General features: G+C 41.7%; 1 protein-coding gene across 2 annotated transcripts in view; it reads right to left on the bottom strand.

Annotated features, from left to right (window-relative positions):
* Positions 1 to 21377, bottom strand: part of LOC122940240 (protein phosphatase Slingshot homolog) — a 215846-nt gene that overhangs the window by 176931 nt on the left and 17538 nt on the right. For both annotated transcript variants that reach the window (XM_044296773.1, XM_044296774.1), the window contains exons 2-4: positions 8338 to 8375; positions 8099 to 8258; positions 438 to 556 (exon numbers count right to left, since the gene is read on the bottom strand). In XM_044296773.1, coding sequence (XP_044152708.1) covers positions 438 to 556; positions 8099 to 8258; positions 8338 to 8375 — 317 coding nt within the window. The remainder of the gene's footprint in view (positions 1 to 437; positions 557 to 8098; positions 8259 to 8337; positions 8376 to 21377) is intronic.

Here is a 21377-nt window from a genome sequence, read left to right as displayed (position 1 = left end):
GAAACAATATTTTCAACATACAAGGGTCTTTTCTGACCCATCATAAGTTGAAACTAGACTCAACATACAATGCCACAGACCAGGATACAACCAATCAAGGCCACTTCTCTGGAAAAAATAGCAGTATTGGTTGCTAGTTAGCAGCTATTCCTGACTGTTATATGAAAGGACTTGCTTTATCTGTCTTAGTTATCTGCCTAATTTTTCTTAAATCTTAATTTTCTGTTATTTTGGATGACATTTTGGGGTTTTGGAACCAATTACTCAACTTACAATGGTTTTAACATACAATGGTCGCCCTGGAATGAATTAATATTGTAACTTGAGGGACCACTGTACTGTGGGAATGGGCAACTTTTGGCCAACATATGATTTTGCATATTCAGTTGGGAATAAAGATAAATAACATCATAGAAGGTAACATTAGAAAGTCATACCCATCATGAGCAAAGTCTACACCTAGTAGAATTGTCTGTTCTTCTGTAGATCTTCCCATAGAGGAAACCACAACCAGATATCTAGTTAGACAAGACCGGATGGGCTCCAAACGAACAGCCTGTAGTAAAAGATAACCAGTACTTGAGTTGCTAAGGAGGATGGAGTGAAGACAAATAAGGATTTAATTCTACTAGAAGAAAAATGCACCCAATGTTTTGGTGCATTCTCTAAGAATATAGGGGAAGATTTACCTTCTCCCTGCACCAGAAAAGTGGTGTTAAAAAGTTGCAAACATGTGTCGCTAAGGGCAATTTTAAAGGCGCACAGACTGCCGGATGATGCATCTAATTTATGCGCCTCATCAATAATTAGGTGCATCCTCCGGCAGAGAAGAGGATATTAATACCAGGACAGAATAATAGTCTTAATAAATCTCCCCTATAATGTTTATATAAAGGAGATGATAAAGTTCATTGATATCTGGACTGTAAAACAGAGAATGTTGGCAAAAATGCTCTACTACTTCTCCACTTCCTCTTGCTTTTGGGGGTTCCTCAGGGTTCGGTCCTAAGTCCTCTACTATTTTCTCTCTATGCAGTGCTTATTGGACAAGCTATCAATAGATTTGTTATTCAATCCACTCTTCTTGCTGCCCTAAACTATTTCAGTCTTGACTACTGCATTATTAATTAGTCTCCCCCTCATTAAGCTTTCCCTCTCCAATTTATGCTTAAAAGGGTTGTCTCACTTCAAACAGCAGTTACTACAAGACACTTTCTAATGTATTTTCATTGCCCATACCGTCTCCTCTCTAGTGGCCGGTAGCATGGAATTGCTTATATATGGCACTTTTCCCTATAGTGTGCAAGCAAGGCCACCTCTGTTGGATTGAAGAGTGCTTGTAACCATGGAAACAAGAAGAGTATAATGTGATTGAAAAATAAATCAAGGATGTATTGTAATGCATTGTAGAGGGGATCAGACAAAAAAAAAAAAAACATAATAAATAATATATGGCTCTCGGAATATAGACACTAAAACATGATTTTGTTTAAAAAATGCTTTTATTGTGTAAAAAACTCAAATATAAAAAGTTAATATTGCCACGTCTGTAACGACCTGCTGCATAAAAATATCACATGACCTAACACTTCAGAAGAACACCGCAAAAAATACATTTTTTGTCACCTTACATCACAAAAAGTGCAATACCAAGCGATCAAAAAGTTACCCCAAAATAGTTCCAAACAGTCATCTCATCCTGCAAAAAATGAGACCCTACCTAAGACAATCGCCCCCCAAAAAATAAAAAATATGGCTCTCAGAATGTGGAGACACTAAAACATGATTTTTTTGTTTCAAAAATGTTTTTATTGCGTAAAAAAAAAATATATAAGTAAAACATATTACCCAAGACAAAAAAAAAAAAAAATCGACTAAAAAAACCATGGCTCTCAGAATATGGAGACAATAAAAAATCATTTTTTTTCAAAAATGCTTCATTATGTAAAATTTAAACAAACAACCCAAAAAAGTGGTATTGTGGGACATGGGACAAAATGAGCAACACCTCCCCCCCCCCTCCGTGTCGGCGATCGCCGCAAACCGCAGGTCAATTTAGACCTGCGGTTTGCGGCTTTTACAGGTTGCGGCGGTGCCATCGGGTCACCATGCGGCTGTAGGGGGGACCCAATGGCATGGAAGGCAGCGCAATGCCTTCCTTAGGCATCGGCGCAGCCTTCCCGTGAGCCTGTGGATCTCACAGGCCGGAAGCTGTAGGAGTAATACACACTGTATTACTCATAGAGCTAATGCATTCCAATACAAAAGTATTGGAGTGCATTGTAAAGGGGATTAGACCCCCAAAAGTTGAAGTCGCAAAGTGGGACTAAAAATAAAGTGAAAAAAAGTTGAAAAAATAAAGTTTTCCCCCCTAAAATTAAAAGCTTCAAGTAAAAATAAACAAACGTCATTTTCCCCAAATAAAGTAAAGTATCGACCGGCTCTATAAACATATCACATAACCTAACCCCTCAGATGAACACCGTAAAAAATTAAAAATAAAAACTGTGTTAAACAATTTTTTTGTCACCTTACATCGCAAAAAGTACAACAGCAAGCGATCAAAAAGGCGTATGCCCACCAAAATAGTACCAATCTAACCATCACCTCATCCCGCAAAAATCATACCCTACCCAAGATAATCGCCCAAAAACTGAAAATACTATGGCTCTCAGACTATGGAAACACTAAAACATGATTTTTTTTTGTTTCAAAAATAAAATAATTGCGTAAAACTTACATAAATAAAAAATTTTTTATATATATATATATATATATATATATATATATATATATATATATATATATATATATATATATATATATATATATATATATATATATATATATATATATATATATAGTGGATCCATAAAAGAAGTTTCAGGAAGCACTCCTGTCGTTTTATTCAGCCGTAGCTGTGTGGTGCCGGCGGTGGTCCCTCGATTCGAGACGTAAAACAATGAAGAAAATCCGCAGCACTCCTTAAGATGTAGAAAAAATGTGTAATTTTATTCACACATGTCAAATAAGACAACGTTTCGGTTCTCTCACAGAACCTTTTTCAAGTCAACTTGACTTGAAAAAGGTTCTGTGAGAGAACCGAAACGTTGTCTTATTTGACATGTGTGAATAAAATTACACATTTTTTCTACATCTTAAGGAGTGCTGCGGATTTTCTTCATTATATATATATATATATATATATATATATATATATATATATATATATATATATATATATATATATATATAGAGTATACATATTAGGTATCGCCGCGTCCGTGACAACCTGGTCTATAAAAATAGCATATGATCTAACCTGTCAGATGAATGTTGCAAATAACAAAAAATTAAAAACGGTGCCAACAGCTATTTCTTGGTACCTTGCCTCACAAAAAGTGTAATATAGAGAAACCAAAAATCATATGTACCATAAACTAGTACCAACAAAACTGCCACCCTATCCCATAGTTTCTAAAATGGGGTCACTTTTTTGGAGTTTCTACTTTAGGGGTGCATCAAATGGGACATGGTGTCAAAAAACCAGTCCAGCAAAATCTGCCTTCCAAAAACCGTATGGCATTCCTTTCCTTCTGCGCCCTGCCGTGTGACCGTACAGCAGTTTACTACTACATATGGGGTGTTTCTGTAAACTACAGAATCACGGCCATAAATATTGGAGTTTTGTTTGGCTGTTAACCCTTGCTTTGTAACTGGAAAAAAAATAATTAAAATGGAAAATCTGACTAAAGAAAATTTTTAAATTGTATCTCTATTTTCCATTAATTCTTGTGGAACACCTAAAGGGTTAACAAAGTTTGTAAAATCAGTTTTGAATACCTTGAGAGTGTAGTTTCTAGAATGGGATCATTTTTGGGTGGTTTCTATTCTGTAAGCCTCACAAAGTGACTTTAGACCTGAACTGGTTCTTAAAAAGTTGTTTTTTGAAAACTTCTGAGAAATTTCAAGATTTGCTTCTAAATTCTAAGCCTTGCAACGTCCCCCAAAAATAAAATGTGATTCCCAAAATGATCCAAAATGATCCTAACATGAAGTAGACATATGGGGAATGTAAAGTAATAACTATTTGTTGTATGTATTACTATGTATTATAGAAGTAGAGAAATTGAAACTTGGAAAATTGAAACTTGGAAATTTGCAAAAAAAAAATTTTTTTTCTTTTTTTTTTATAAATAAAAATGATTTTTTTTACTCCATTTTACCAGTGTCATGGAGTACAATATGTGACGAAAAAAATCAATCTCAGAATGGCCTGGATAAGTCAAAGTTTAAAGTTATTACCACAAAGTGATACTGGTCAGATTTGCAAAAAATTGCCTGGTCCTTAAGGTGAAAATTAGCCCGGTCCCTAAGAGGTTAAAAATTAAAAATATTGACAGAAATTTACCACTATCATGAAGTACAATGTGTCACGAGAAAATCTCAGAAAGGCTTGGATAAGTAAAAGCGTTCCAAAATTATTACCATGTCAAATTTAAAAAGAAACGGCCTGGTCCTTTTACCATGGTGATGGATCATGTGATGACCGAAGTGAAGTCACCACAGGTCCTTTTTCTGCACACAGCAAAAAAGAAGACAGAACGCACCTTTTCCCGCAACGCCCGTCTGAAAGAGGCCTAAATACTACTCCGATGCCTTTGCCCTATGAAAATCACTGTACTGGTTGCCCACACAGTATAGGATTCAATTTAAAAGTTCATATTCTCACCCACAAAAATCTCCTCAGTGCTCTAGCCCCTTCCCCACATCTCTTCCCTCATGTCTGCGTACCTCCCTACCTGTGTTATCCGTTCGACAATGATTTAGGACCAACCGTCACCATAACCCTCTCACTGCCATTTTCATGACTTCTCTCGAGTTGAACCAATTCTCTGAAATTCGCTACCCCAAACAATTAGGTTGATTCCCAACAACCACAGTTTTAGGGCTTGTTCACACAAATGTTTTTTGCGTTCTGTATACGGGCCGTTTATTGCGTTCCGTATACAGAACCATTCATTTCAATGGGTCCGCAAAAAAAAATAACAGAATGTAGTCTGTGGGCATTCCGTTTCCGTATGTCCGCATTTCCGTTCCGCTACATTTTGAGTCTTGTCATATTATTGTCCGCAAATCACCTTCCGTGACTCCATTCAAGTCAATGAGTCCGCAAAAAAAAATAAAAAAAATGGAACACAGACGGAAATGCATCCGTATCCGTTCCGTGTTTGCGGAACCATCTATTGAAAATTTTATAATTACAGTATACGCCATACGGAACCGAAACGAAAACACAACAGAAACCAAAAAAAAAAAAAGGATCCGTGAAAAAATGGACCGCAAAACACTGAAATAGCCATACGGTGTGTGAAAGAGGCCTTAGGCATTCCCTAAAAACACATCTTCTTAGGCCAGTTTCACATTTGTGGTAAACAGATCCAGCAGGCGGTTCCGGCCGGGAATACTGGGCGCTACCGTGTGCTGCTAAGATACCATCCGGCCCCATTCACTATAATGGGGACCAGACGAGATTTACAGTTGCAAGAAAATGTATGTGAACCCTTTGGAATGATATGGATTTCTGCACAAATTGGTCATAAAATGTGATCTGATCTTCATCTAAGTCACAACAATAGACAATCACAGTCTGCTTAAGCTAATGACACACAAAGAATTAAATGTTACCATGTTTTTATTGAACACACCATGTAAACATTCACAGTGCAGGTGGAAAAAGTATGTGAACCCCTAGACTAATGACATCTCCAACGCTAATTGGAGTGAGGTGTCAGCCAACTGGAGTGCAATCAATGAGATGAGATTGGAGGTGTTGGTTACAGCTGCCCTGCCCTATAAAAAACACACACAAGTTCTGTGTTTGCTTTTCACAAGAAGCACTGCCTGATGTGAATGATACCTCGCACAAAAGAGCTCTCAGAAGACCTACGATTAAGAATTGTTGACTTGCATAAAGCTGGAAAGGGTTATAAAAGTATCTCCAAAAGCCTTGCTGTTCATCAGTCCACGGTAAGACAAAAAGTCTATCAATGGAGAAATTTCAGCACTGCTGCTACTCTCCCTAGGAGTGGCTGTCCTGTAAAGATGACTGCAAGAGCACAGCGCAGACTGCTCAATGAGGTGAAGAAGAATCCTAGAGTGTCAGCTAAAGACTTACAAAAGTCTCTGGCATATGCTAACATCCCTGTTAGCGAATCTACGATACGTAAAACACTAAACAAGAAAAAAAAAAAAACATTTCTGCACGTTTACAGTTTGCACAAGAGCACCTGTATGTTCCACAGCAGTACTGGCAAAATATTCTGTGGACAGATGAAACCAAAGTTGAGTTGTTTGGAAGAAACACACAACACTATGTGTGGAGAAAAAGAGGCACAGCACACCAACATCAAAACCTCATCCCAACTGTGAAGTATGGTGGTGGGGGCATTATGGTTTGGGGCTGCTTTGCTGCGTCAGGGCCTGGACGGATTGCCATCATCGAAGGAAAAATGAATTCCCAAGTTTATCAAGACATTTTGCAGGAGAACTTAAGGCCATCTGTCCACCAGCTGAAGATCAACAGAAGATGGGTGTTGCAACAGGACAACGACCCAAAGCATAGAAGTAAATCAACAACAGAATGGCTTAAACAGAAGAAAATCTGACTTCTGGAGTGGCCCAGTCAGAGTCCTGACCTCAACCCAATTGAGATGCTGTGGCATGACCTCAAGAAAGCGATTCACACCAGACATACCAAGAATATTGCTGAACTGAAACAGTTCTGTAAAGAGAAATAGTCAAGAATTACTCCTGACCGTTGTGCACATCTGATCTGCAACTACAGGGAACATTTGGTTGAAGTTATTGCTGCCAAAGGAGGTTCAACCAGTTATTAAATCCAAGGGTTCACATACTTTTTCCACCTGCACTGTGAATGTTTACATGGTGTGTTCAATAAAAACATGGTAACATTTAATTCTTTGTGTGTTATTAGTTTAAGCAGACTGTGATTGTCTATTGTTGTGACTTCGATGAGGATCAGATCACATTTTTATGACCAATTTGTGCAGAAATCCATATCATTCCAAAGGGTTCACATACTTTTTCTTGCAACTGTAGCTGCTACCCAGCAAATATGCCAGGAAGTGGCCGGAACGAAAACTGCTGCGTGCGCCCGTCTCAATTATAATTAATGGTGTCGGAGCGGACTTTCTGCAACACAAATGGGCTAGCATTATTACGGATCCGGCAGACTGTTCCCCTGTTGGAACAGCCTGCTGACGCTAATGTGAAAGTAGCCCAATTCACTTACAATGAACAAACATTTTAAACGGCTGCCGGTCAATGATCATCATCTGAAAACAAGTTGACTGCTGTTAATATTTTCAGTCGAAAGACATTGGTGGTTTAGTGTATGTGGTACAACCAGGCGAACTTCCAGCAAACATCTGGTAAATGCCATCCCACAAAATGTGGAAACAAGACCATAATTCATTACTCGCCCACTATAATCATTCTTGTATGGACTACTTGACTATAATAAGCAATAGGGGGAAACCGAATGTGTAACGATCGTCCAACTTCTATCTGATGCGTATGGCTGCCTTTAGACAGTGCTGACAGCGTTAATATGCTTCTTTAATGAGGTAATAAAAAAAATACTTGCATGTTATTAATTGCATCTAGAGCCTGTCACATGAGGTCAAACAGTCTGACTGTGTATGGTCACCTGGACCTCTACAAAGGAGTAACTCCACTTTTTTCTGTACTTTGAATAAATTAATGAGCAGAGCAACAATAGTTTATTGTTCAGCGCAGCTTTAATCTAATCTACAGTAAACAGCACAGTGGACTCTTCTGCTTCCAAGGACATTGAAGGGAGTCTCGGGTCCAGGTAACGATGCAATATAAAAAGGTGTCTAGAGGCCTCTGCAATCATAACCATCTACTGCTGACCAAAAGAGATTATACAATTCACACCAAACCTCTCAAATGAGGAGGTGTGCCCATTACTTCCCTCTCACTACAAAAGGCCAGAACTGGGGCATATATGACTAATTTAAGAAAAAAACATTGACAAGTCAGGGATTATCACCAGTTTCAAGGTATCCTCCTCCCGAAGTAGTCTCAACATAGACTGTAGGTGGAGCTCCTGCTCACTAGGGCCTGATGTTTGAGGGAGTTTGTCATTCCCTTCCGGTTCACCCTCTTCCTGCAGAAGAAGAGCAGCCCCTTTCACCATGACAAAGCTCTGCCTGTGAGGAAAACCAGTGAAAGAAGTTGAGGAAATACAGATTACAAATGGACAGCTTAGAATGATAAATACTCTCTCACCGTCTTTGCATTCGCTTCCTCCTGTTTTTTTCATTATCCTAATAAAAAACAATAAATCAGAAGTAATATACATAAAAAAATTTCTACAAAAAGGTATACATTAAAATATTGTGATCTCCAACAAACTTTCGTAACAGTCACATAAAAAGACATATAGGTCTATCAAGTTGGAGAAGTGGATGAAGGTATGGATTATAATTAAACATTAGAAAATTGTTTTTGCTTGTTGATCCATGAAAGGCAGGAAACCCATGTATGTAACAGTATATCCTAAAAAGGAAAACGTCCTTCCAAGCCCCAAGTGACAAGCAGATTGGATCAAGATTTAGAACAAGAACACTATACATATCCATTATGCATTTTCTGAAGCCGTCAAATGCTCCAACTGTGACCAGCAACTAAAGCAGAAAACACAGATTCATAGTTCTTAAGGGGTAAAAAATTCTAATCCTTCCCCACCCCACCGTATCCTGTGAAGAGATTTATACTTACTCTACCTGCTTCCTAACACTCCAACCTGACTCCATGGTCCCAGGTTGTCTTAACTGGGCTTGCACGAATCGCCTGTCAACTTCTACATGGAGAACAACTGGCCTAGCATTGACATATTCCCAAGTAGCATGTGATCCATCAGTGATGTATTGCACTTGTTTGGCCAATAGCTCTCTCCCAACTCTCCTTTACACACACATGCTTGGTTCAGCTCAGTGTAGAGTATATGCGTTTCCAATGGGATGAGAGATCGAAAAGGCTACCAGACACCTACGGGGATGGTTTATCTCCAGGGAGAACAAAAAGGACTGTGTGAAAAAATTCAATTTTAATGATTCTTTTTTCCTTAGATATCATCTGAGAGAAGAGTACAGAGCTCCCCATACACATTAGATTGTCAGATGTGAAAAGGAGGTTTGGCCAACAGTACACTAATAGTATGATAGCATTTACAGTAGGGCTGGGCGATTAATCATATTCATTTGCCTATTTTGATTTTGGCAACATTTTTTGCTGAACCAACACATCAATTTCCAAATTGGCTCCCATGCCTTGTTTTTTCCTTCTCCCCCGGCTTTGTTTGGCGCCGGCGTGAAGTTTTCGGGAGGAATTAATCATTGGTGCGAAAAAGCAGGGAAGGGGGTGGAACCTGTGCTGCTGCTCACATCCAGACTGCCTTTGCAGGTTAAGGGGCTGCTGTGGGACAGCGCTGACATCACATCACCATCCCCACAAACACACCCCTGTAATCTTCTGCAGCAATCCCTGTAGACCGCTTTCACTCAATCAGTGAAAGTGCTCACTTGCAATGCCCTCCTTTACTGTCTTGATGCTGGTCACATTTATCAGGAGCAGGTGCAGTTAAGGCAGAGTTCACACTTCAGTTATTTGGTCAGTTATTTCCATCAGTTATTGTGAACCAAAACCAGCGATAAAGCCTACTCAGAGATCAGGTGTAATAGAAAGATATCCTCCTGTTCTGTGGTTTTGACACTCACCTGGTATTTGCTCACAATAACTGATGGAAATAACTGACCAAATAACTGAAGTGTGAACTCAGCCTTACCTGCACCTGCTTCTGCTCCAGCCTTGAAAGTCCGAAGTTCAGATGGTATATGGCTTGGGAAGCTTGGACATTCTGCCACACTGACCTCAGCTGTTGGACTATATTTCTGAGACCCACTTTCATCCAAGCAGCCAGGTCCCCTACCTCTCAAGCTGCTTGCCACTATTTTGGATCTGGTAAGTCTTCTTACAAAAAGGGAGGTAAGAAGTAGTTTTAGGGGGGGCTGACCAAGACCATGGAGGGCAACATGCTCAACTAGTACCCAACCATCAGCACCTAGGCTCAGTGGAATTACAATGTGTCAAATGTGACCACTGACCATCAACCTGGTTGGGGAGGCGGTGCAGGGCTTCTGGTGGACACACTTTGTGTGTCCATCCATGTGAATTTTTCTACATACATACTCAACTATGTACAGGTCCTTCTAAAAAAATTAGCATATTGTGATAAAGTTCATTATTTTCTGTAATGTACTGATAAACATTAGACTTTCATATATTTTAGATTCATTACACACAACTGAAGTAGTTCAAGCCTTTTATTGTTTTAATATTGATGATTTTGGCATACAGCTCATAAAAAACCCAAATTCCTATCTAAAAAAATTAGCATATTTCATCCGACCAATAAAAGAAAAGCGTTTTTAATACAAAAAAAGTCAACCTTCAAATAATTATGTTCAGTTATGCACTCAATACTTGGTCGGGAATCCTTTTGCAGAAATGACTGCTTCAATGCGGCGTGGCATGGAGGCAATCAGCCTGTGGCACTGCTGAGGTGTTATGGAGGCCTTAAGCTCATCCAGAGTGTTGGGTCTTGCGTCTCTCAACTTTCTCTTCCCAATATCCCACAGATTCTCTATGGGGTTCAGGTCAGGAGAGTTGGCAGGCCAATTGAGCACAGTAATACCATGGAAACCATTTACCAGTGGTTTTGGCACTGTGAGCAGGTGCCAGGTCGTGCTGAAAAATGAAATCTTTCAGCAGATGGAAGCATGAAGTGCTCCAAAAACTCCTGATAGCTAGCTGCATTGACCCTGCCCTTGATAAAACACAGTGGACCAACACCAGCAGCTGACATGGCACCCCAGACCATCACTGACTGTGGGTACTTGACACTGGACTTCAGGCATTTTGGCATTTCCCTCTCCCCAGTCTTCCTCCAGACTCTGGCACCTTGATTTCCGAATGACATGCAAAATTAGCTTTCATCCGAAAAAAGTACTTTGGACCACTGAGCAACAGTCCAGTGCTGCTTCTCTGTAGCCCAGGTCAGGCGCTTCTGCTGCTGTTTCTGGTTCAAAAGTGGCTTGACCTGGGGAATGCGGCACCTGTAGCCCATTTCCTGCACACGCCTGTACACGGTGGCTCTGGATGTTTCTACTCCAGACTCAGTCCACTGCTTCCGCAGGTCCCCCAGGGTCTGGAATCGGTCCTTCTCCACAATCTTCCTCAGGGTCCGGTCACCTCTTCTCGTTGTGCAGCGTTTTCTGCCACACTTTTTCCTTCCCACTGAAGTGCCTTGATACAGTACTCTGGGAACAGCCTATTCGTTCAGAAATTTCTTTCTGTGTCTTACCCTCTTGCTTGAGGGTGTCAATGATGGCCTTCTGGACAGCAGTCAGGTCGGCAGTCTTACCCATGATTGCGGTTTTGAGTAATGAACCAGGCTGGGAGTTTTTTAAAGCCTCAGGAATCTTTTGCAGGTGTTTAGAGTTAATTAGTTGATTCAGATGATTAGGTTAATAGCTCGTTTAGAGAACCTTTTCATGATATGCTAATTTTTTTAGATAGGAATTTTGGGTTTTCATGAGCTGTATGCCAAAATCATCAATATTCAAACAATAAAAGCCTTGAACTACTTCAGTTGTGTGTAATGAATCTAAAATATATGAAAGTCTAATGTTTATCAGTACACTACAGAAAATAATGAACTTTATCACAATATGCAAATTTTTTGAGAAGGACCTGTATATTCTAAACTATATAGGTGTGTACACCCCTGGGTAAGTATAACATACCCACATTGAAGTTAGTAAGCGGCTATTGACCAAACACTCTGTGGGGTGTATGGGTTAACAATCTAAGATGAGTACTATAGTCTGAGACCATCAGTGCTTTTGATTATTTTAGTTTTATTTTTTTGTTGGGGGTGGGGGATAGGCATTGAAAAGGAATGCGACCACTGACCATCAGTACTTGGGTGTCCACTAATTATAAAAAAAAAAAAAAAAAAAAAAAAAAAAAAAAAAAAGGCTATTAAAGTTTATATTAAAAAAATTAAGAAAACCATTTTGTAACAGTAGTAAAGGGGTTTTATTTTGTAACAGAAGTAAAAAAAAAAAAAAAAAAAAAACACAACATTTATGATAACACCATGTTCTCCACAACCCATATAATAAAGATAAGGTTTTTTTAAACCACCCTTTGAACAATGTAAAAAAAAAAAAAAAAGCCCACGAAAATAGAATCGTATTTTCCTATCCGCCCCCAAAAAATAAAAATTTTAAAAAAAATGCTGCAAACACACCAGCTCCATCGACAAATAAATTAAAGTTACTGTTCTGGAATGTATTGGCTAACACCGACAGCGTTATTCCAGTGTTATCCAATATATTCCAGACCTCTAAGGGTTACATAGCATCATAAAATCAATATAATGCTGATGCGACCCCGGCGGTACTGGAGGTTCAGGACGGGTGCTGCGCTGAAAGTCCAGAGCATGACACTCACTCGTGTGAAAGAGGGCTTAGGGTCCTGGCACACAGTGCAGTTCTGACATACATTCAGGATGCAGTTTTCCATTTAGCTAGTTTAGCAGCATCATTAAACCCTGGTGTTCTGCATAGTGGTAATTATTTAATTCATTTCGGCTATCCACAATAAAAAAACTGCATCCTGAATGCATATCAGAACTGCACTGTGTGCCAGCACCCTAAGGCCTCTTTCACATGAACGATACGGATTGGCTCAGGATGCGTTCGGGGTGCATTCAGTGAAACTCACACCATTTCGCAAGCAAGTTCAGTCAGATTTGTCTGTATTTGCGTTCAGCGTTTTAGTTTTTTGCACGCGGGTGAAATCAGTTTTGATGCGTTTTTTCAGGCACGTGAAAAAAACTAAAAGGTTTAAAAAATAAATTAAAAAAAAGGAAAAAACAACAAACACACAACCATCTCCTAGCGACCATCAGTGAAAAATGCATTGCACCCAGACTGCATCCGCATTACATCCAGATGCAATGCTTATTTCACTGAAGCCCCATGTATGGGAACAGGAAATACAGAAGTGCTTTTATGGTGTAAAAAAAACGATTTGATACATATGCAAATTAACCTGAGATGAGTCCTGTATGTGAGATGAGTCAGGGACAGGACTCATCTCAGGTTAATTTGCATATGTATCACATCGTTTTTTTTACTAAATAAAAGCACACAGAGCTATGGGGACTGGGTATTGCGGATGTGCTAGCGGCCATCTAGCAACCCATGTCCTCAGCTCTATACCCAAAATCCCGGTGACAGGTTCCCTTTAAGCAGCAACTTTTCCAATATTTATGTAATTCTCAAAACTTTTGGCCACGACTGTGTACATATACATATATACACACACGAAAAATCAACGCAGCACTCTTCTTTTTTTTAAAAACGCAGTGTCTTTATTCACACATGTGACACAAAATAGGCATCGTTTCAATCCCCTTCCAGGATCCTTCTCAAGCCAAGTTCTTTTACAAAGAAGAGTGCTGCGTTGATTTTTCATGAATATACAAGCCTGAGGTCAAGGGTGAGACACGCGCACCAGAGAACCGCTAAAGTGAGTGCTGCCGGAATCTATCTATATACACACACACACTAATATATATATATATATATATATATATATATATATATATATATATATATATATATATATATATATAATAAAGAAAGTTCGCAGCACTCCTTGAAGTAAAAAATGTGTAGTTTATTCACACATGTCAAAAATAGACAACGTTTCGGTTCTCTCACAGAACCTTTCTCAAGTCAGGTGAAACAAAGTGCAATAGTGCCAGTATAAATACATAGTAAGGTTGTTCCCAATCAATTCATCAACCAATACAAACATGGTACACTCCCCTCTTGTGGATGAATAACAATTCACTCATCTGTCTCAATTATCCGTGTAGACAGACTAACAAGCTGATAATACATGTGCCATAGTGATATGGCCGTGTTACACACCCATAGTATATATTACAGTGTCAACAGTAATAAAGTGCTCAGTGCATTAAAATTCCTAATTTCTATACCTTGCTGGGGGTATAGCTAAGTATATGATCGGCGTCTTCTCTCGTGTAGGTCCGCGGTACCTCTGCACGTCTCGTCCTCGCTACTGCACATGTGCCAATCACTCACCAGCTGTTCGGCCGCACACAAGCTATATGCGTCACCGATAGGCGGAGTTAAAGCGCCGTGTCCTCTGGCGTGCTGCGTCACTCACGCGCCGGACGTTCGTGAGAGCATCAGCCAGCGTCACTGCACTTATCTTTTCCGCCATTTTACAGCAGGGCAATATTTTGGGCAACACATTCTGTAACCGCAATTACCATCCCAGCAAGGAAAGATAACAATGCTACTACACAATTTGATAAGTAACAAAATCCATGACATAGTAATATAGATAAACAATAGACCTTTCCACAGGGTTCACCCCATACAGCGTTAGGCTACTTTCACACCTGCGTTCAGGTGTCCGCTCGTGAGCTCCGTTTGAAGGGGCTCACAAGCGGCCCTGAACGCAGCCGTCTGGCCCTAATGCATTCTCAGTGGAGGCGGATCCACTGAGAATGCATCCGCCTGCCAGCGCTCAGTGAGCGGACACCTGAACGCTGCAAGCAGCGTTCGGGTGTCCGCCTGGCCGTGCGGAGGCGAGCGGATCCGTTCCGACTTATAATGGAAGTCAATGGGGATGGATCCGCTTGAAGATGACACCATATGGCTCAATCTTCAAGCGGATCCGTTCCCCATTGACTTTCAATGTAAAGTCTGAACGGATCCGCTCAGGCTACTTTCACACTTAGAAAATTTTTCTAAGTTATAATGCAGACAGATCCGTTCTGAACGGAGCCACCGTCTGCATTAATATGAGCGGATCCGTTCAGAACGGTTCCGCTCGAACGCTAGTGTGAAAGTAGCCTTATGGACACACAATAGACCATGGTTATTAAAGGACAGATGTTAACTGACCATTCCCCCTGTCACCCCGAATTCGACATTTAACCCTTTCGGTTTCAGAGTATCCAGTCGAAAGATCATCTGAGCTCTGCTTTTTTAAAAATATTAAGTCGATCCCCCCCTCTATCCAAAGGTTTGACAAGATCCAAGATCATAAATCTTAGATCATTTTCTTTATGATTTTTTTCCCCAAAATGTTTTGACACAGGCAGGTCCCTTCTCTTATTCCTAATAGATTGTCTATGGTTGTTTAACCTGGTTTTCATGTCACATGTGGTTTCACCCACATAGAGCTTTTTGCAGGGACAGGACACCACAATACATATATCACCCATGACGAATCACAAGTGAGATAATGTCTTATGTTAAAGGTCTCATCCGTGTCTGGATGTGTGAACACTGATCCTTTGTTCATCAGTTTACAGTTCACACATCCCAGACACGGGAAAGAACCCGTACGCTTTGTCTTGAGAAATGTCTGTCTAAGTTGACCCTTTTCAGGCAATCTGGAGTGCACAACATTGTCCCTGATGTTCCCTGCTCTTTTATAAGCCATCATGGGCGGATTCTTGAAAGCGGCTATACTAGGATGGCCACTACTGAGCAATCCCCAGTGTCGCCTCACTATCTTTTCTGGGCTCAACTCACTATATGATGACACAAAAGTCAGTCTATCGCCAGTCTGTCTAACTTTTGGGGTCAACAACTCTTCTCTAGGGATTCCTCTTGCTTTACCCGCATGTTTTTTCACTAACCTTTTAGGGTAACCCCTATCTATGAATGATTGTTCCATATTGCTCAATGCAACTTTCATATTTTCATCCTTATCAACTATTCTCTGTACTCTGTGCATTTGACTGAACGGAAGCGAATCCACCATCCTTCTCGGATGTCCATTGGAAAAATGCAACAATGTATTCTTATCCGTAGGTTTAATGTTCAAATCCATATGTATCTGGTCCTCCTCAATATAGACCTGAGTGTCCAGATACTGCACCCGGTCAACCGATGCCGTTAACGTAAATTGGATCTCCCGATCAAGAGAGTTCAAAAATACGTGAAAGTCCATCAGCTGCTCCATGGTGCCTAGCCAAATGAGGAAAATATCGTCTATGTACCTCCACCACGTCAAAAAAAATGATGATTACACTTACCGGTAATCGGATTTTCCAGACCCCACGACAGCACCATAGAGAGAGGGATCCACCCCCAGGGACAGGAAACCTACAGAAATAAAAGGGTGGAGCCTCTCTTCCCATTCAGTGGATTACAGGGCAAGAGAGGGACTCCTACACCATTGGTTATTCCAAACAGAAGATCATAAAGGTTTATCAAATGTGAAGATTATTGAACACAACAAAATATCTATACTTTTTTTTTTTTTTTTGAAGAAACCAATCACCAAGGGTGGGAATTAGGAAGGGTGCTGTCGTGGGGTCTGGAAAATCCGATTACCGGTAAGTGTAATCATCATTTTTCCCCTCCCCCACGACAGCACCATAGAGAGAATTACAGAGAAGAACCCTTCCTAGGGAGGGACCACCGCCTGCAAAACCTTTCTCCCAAAGGAAAGATCAGAAGAGGAGAGTAGATCCAACCGGTAGTGATGAAAAAAGGTAGAGGGTGAAGACCACGTGGCTGCCTTACAGATTTGTTCAATGGAAGCCCCCGACCTTTCTGCCCATGAAGTGGAAACTGAACGTGTAGAGTGAGCCTTCACCGAAAGGGGAGGAGACAGGCCCTCCTCCAAGTAAGACTGAATAATGGCCAGTCTAAGCCATCTGGACAAGGTGCTTTTGGTAGCCTTCTTCCCTTTGTTCGAACCCGAAAAGAGAACAAACAAAGCAGAAGACTTTCTCCAACTTTCCGTAACTTTTAGATACTGTAACAAGCATCTCCGTACGTCTAGTGTATGAAAAATGACTTCCCCAGCATTTTTTGGATGGTCACAAAAGGAAGGAAGAACGATCTCTTGTGACCTATGGAATTTAGAAGACACCTTGGGAGAAAAGGCCGGATCAGGTAGAATAATAACTCTATCATCAAGAATTATAGTAAAAGGAGGATTGATGGAAATGGCCTGCAGCTCGCTAATTCTTCTAGCCGTAGTAAGGGCCACTAACAAAACTAGCTTGAGGGTAAGAAATTTAATCCCTATGGCATCAATGGGTTCAAAGGGTGCTTTGGTAAGGGAATTAAGAACCAAGTTAAGATCCCACGGGGGCACCCTACGGGGAAGAGATTGGTGTCATCCTATCTACTGCCTTGAAAAATCTAACAATCCACGGATTCGTGGCAAAACTTTCCTCAAAAAGGGAAGATAGGGCAGAGACCTGCACTTTAAGCGTACTTTTAGCGAGACCTAAGGAAAGGCCTTTCTGCAAAAACTTCCAGGACCTGGGAAATAGGGACACTTTCTGGCAAATGCCTAGGGTTGAGGTTACTGAACTCAATAAACTTTTTCCAAGTCCTGGCGTAGATGGACACCGTTACAGGTTTTCTACTTTTTACTAAGGTAGAGATGAGATCCTGGGAAAAACCTTTTTTAATTAATAGGCTCCGTTCAAATTCCACGCAGTCAGATGGAGACCAGCGACTGCCGGATGAAAAACTGGACCTTGAGACAGCAGATCCGGTAGGTCTGGTAGGATCCAGGGGTCCGAAATAGACATGGTTCGGAGTAGAGTGAACCATGCCCTCTTGGGCCAAAAGGGAGCGATGAGGATAACTCTTGCCCTGTCCTGCCTGATCTTTCTTAGGACTGCTGGTATCAACTGGAAAGGGGGGAAGGCATACGCTAGAGGGAAGTTCCATTTCAGGAGAAAGGCATCCACCCCATAGGGGGATTCTCTTGGATTTAGAGAACAAAAAAGGTCTACTTTTTTGTTCAGGCTTGTACTGAAAAGGTCTATCATCGGCCTGCCCCATGACTCGCTGATCCTGGAAAATATTGATGTGTTGAGGGACCATTCCCCCTGTTTTAAGGGGTATCTGCTGAGAAAGTCCGCGTGTACGTTCTCTTTCCCTTTTATGTGGAGAGCCGATACATGACTGACCTGTTTCTCCAATAATGTTAATCTCCCCGCTTCCCAGCGTAGGGATACTGACTTTGTCCCCCCCTGGTGATTTATATATGCCACCGTCGTCTGGTTGTCCGAAAGTATTCTCACATGGCCAGTGCCAAGAAGTTCCAAGGAAGCCTTCACTGCGAGTCTGACTGCCACTAACTCTTTTCGGTTGGAGGAAAATGCTTTCTGGGCAGGGGACCATAGACCCTGAAAGTTGTACCCCCGCACGTGAGCCCCCCACCCCCAGGGGCTTGCGTCTGTGGTCAGGACAGTAGGATCCGGGTAGGACCATGGAATTCCCTGAATCAGATTGTCCCTGACCAACCACCAGGATAGGCTTTTCTTGGTCGTGTCCGAAATTCTTATTCTGACATCCAGTCTTCCTCCGTATTTTTTGAAGGCTGTCAAAACCTCCGACTGCAGCTGTCGGGAGTGAAGCTGAGCCCACTCCACCGCCGGGATGCAGGAATTCAGAGAACCTAGGACCGACATAGCTTTCCGGAGGGTCAGAGAGGGATTCTATTTGACTCCAAACCTTCATGATTTTTTCTTCTGGGAGATACGTTCTCTGAGTCTCGGAATTCAAGACTAGGCCCAGGAATCTCTGCACTTTCAGCGGTATCAATCTGGATTTTTTGTAATTTATTATCCAGCCTAGCTCCTGGAAGGTCTGAATAAAAGTCTGAACATTCTGTTCGCAGACCCGTAAGGAATCTGCAATAACTAAAAAATCATCTAGATACGGGACTATCAAAATATCCTTTATCCTCATGAACGACACCATCTCTGCTACTACCTTCGTAAAAACCCTCGGTGCCATGGATAGGCCAAAGGGTAGCGCCTGGAACTGATATTGTCGGATCTGCCCCTCTATCAGAATCACCACTCTCAGGAATTTCTGAAACTTCTGGTGCATTGGAATGTGAAAATAGGCGTCCTTTAAATCCAATACCGCCATGAAACAATGAGGAAAAAGGAGCTGAATCGTATTCCTCACTGTCTCCATCTTAAATTTCCTGAAGACCAGAAATTTGTTCAAATCCCTGAGATTGATGATGGTCCTGAAAGTGCCGTCTGGCTTTGGCGCTAAAAACAGGTGGGAGAAAAAACCTTCTGACAGTTCTTCTTGAGGAACGGGAATCAAGACATTTTTCTTGATAAGGTCCAAAACTTCTTTTATTATGGGAAAGGAACCTCTTACACAAATGCTTTTTGTAATAATAAATCTTTGTGGAGGCAAAGAAGCGAATTCTGGCTTTAGACCCGCACGAATGATGTCCAGGACCCAAGGTCCTGCAACCCTTTCCCAAGAAGCCTGGAAGAACTTTAGTCTTCCACCCACCTCTAACCTGGCGTCATTGTTGGGTTTGTTTTTTGCTAGTAGAGGAGGAGTTTCCAAATAAGAACCCTTTTCCCCCTGAATTCCTGGATCTAAATCTCTGATCCTTATCTCTGCCCGACCTTCTACTGGTACCACCTCTGAAGGGACGAAAGGACTGCCTATTCCTGGGACCAAAGACTGAAGCAGGATTAGGGACCGGGAATCTTTTCTTTCTATCCGCCGCCTTTTCTAAAAGGTCGTCCAACTCGGGCCCAAACAAAAATTCTCCCTGGCAAGGGATATTACATAATCTCTGTTTAGAAGCCAAATCACCCCCACTCCAACTTTTTAACCAGAGGGCCCTTCGTGCCGAATTAGTGAGGGAAGCTGACTGAGCGCTGAATTTAATGGAATCCACCGAAGCATCTGTCAAGAAGTCGGCAGCTTTTTGTAGGGTTGGTAGGGAAGATAAGATCTGATCCCTAGGGGTTCTATCTTTTAATTGTCCTACTAACTGTTGCAACCAAAAGGATAAAGGTCCTAGCCGTGACCGTAGCAGCTATAGCTGGGCATAAGGCTAAGGTAGAGGCCTCCCAGGCACCCCTAAGGAAGGTCTCGGCCTTTTTGTCTAAGGGTTCCTTAAGCATCCCCGTATCCTCAAAGGGGAGAGAGGACTTCCTTGACGCTTTAGAGATGGCTACGTCAATTTTAGGGGCTTTTCCCCAAGAGGAGGAGGCTACTTCTTCGAATGGATATTTACGCTTGAAGGCCCTAGAGGCAAAAACCCTTTTTCCTGGCTTCTTCCATTCTCTCTGAATTAAAGACATGATGCTAGCGTGTACAGGGAAACACCGCCCCTTCTTCTCCTGTAACCCCTCAAACAACGAGTCTGCTACGGACCTATCCTCCTTAACATCTTCAATGTTCATGGTGGACCTAATGACTTTAATAATTTATCCGTGTCCTCAGCGGGGAAAAAAAGTGTTGGACATGGACTCATCTTCTGATGAAGAGCCGGACAAGGACGACTCGGATGATCTATCACTGTCTTCTGACGAAAGAACCTGGGATGGTCCTGTCTTCCCACTTTTATCCTTGACGGAAGTTCTCCCTCTTCTGTCTGATCTCAAGGTATTCTTAACCTCCGTCTTGATGAGCGACCGGATGTTTTCCAACAGAGACGGTGACTCGTCGGATATGGTCCTATCAATGCATGTTTGGCACAGTTTCTTCTCATAAGAGGAGGACAACGCCGTACCGCATAGCGGACATTCTTTGTTTTTTCTTTTGGCCAGCACTTTTTTCGGTTTAGGCTGGAAAAAAAGAGAGCACAAAGCGCAATCTTAACAACATAAAGCCAGTAAATGCGCCACTTACCCCATGAAGATCAAAGAACTACCGGGATGGGGTTCACATCACCCTCAGCAGGTTCTTGTCTTCTCTCTTCCTCCATAATAACGACCTCTCAATGGAGCGAATATGGAGTCTATACACTTCAGGATAACAGAGAATGGTTATAAATATTCTTTAAGGTCCATAAAACAAAGTAAAAGAAACCCACTGAGGGCTGCCTACATGTTGCCTGGCTCAGACCGTCCTGTATAGGCTCAAGGATTAGTCTGGCCAGGCCCTTTAAATAACCTGAAAAAAAACGAGGGTGTCCAGCTTGCGCCGGTATCGGAACCGGAAGTCGCCGATGCGTTCCACCTTGAATCCGGAAGTGCCTGCTCAGCGCGCCCCGGAAGTGCGTCATCCAGCCTCGCGCACCGGAAGTGCGTCACCACCTGCGCGTGCCGGAAAGCCTCGGAGCCACATGCGCCGGATACTTTGCGAATAAAGCTAAGTGGCAGAGCCCCGAAATCGAGGATAACCACTTCA

Source organism: Bufo gargarizans, chromosome 6, assembly GCF_014858855.1.
Source record: "Bufo gargarizans isolate SCDJY-AF-19 chromosome 6, ASM1485885v1, whole genome shotgun sequence".
In the NCBI taxonomy this organism is placed as follows: Eukaryota; Metazoa; Chordata; class Amphibia; order Anura; family Bufonidae; genus Bufo; species Bufo gargarizans.
The sequence above is the reverse complement of the archived record's forward strand: the minus strand, read 5'-3'. Positions and strand labels throughout refer to the sequence as shown.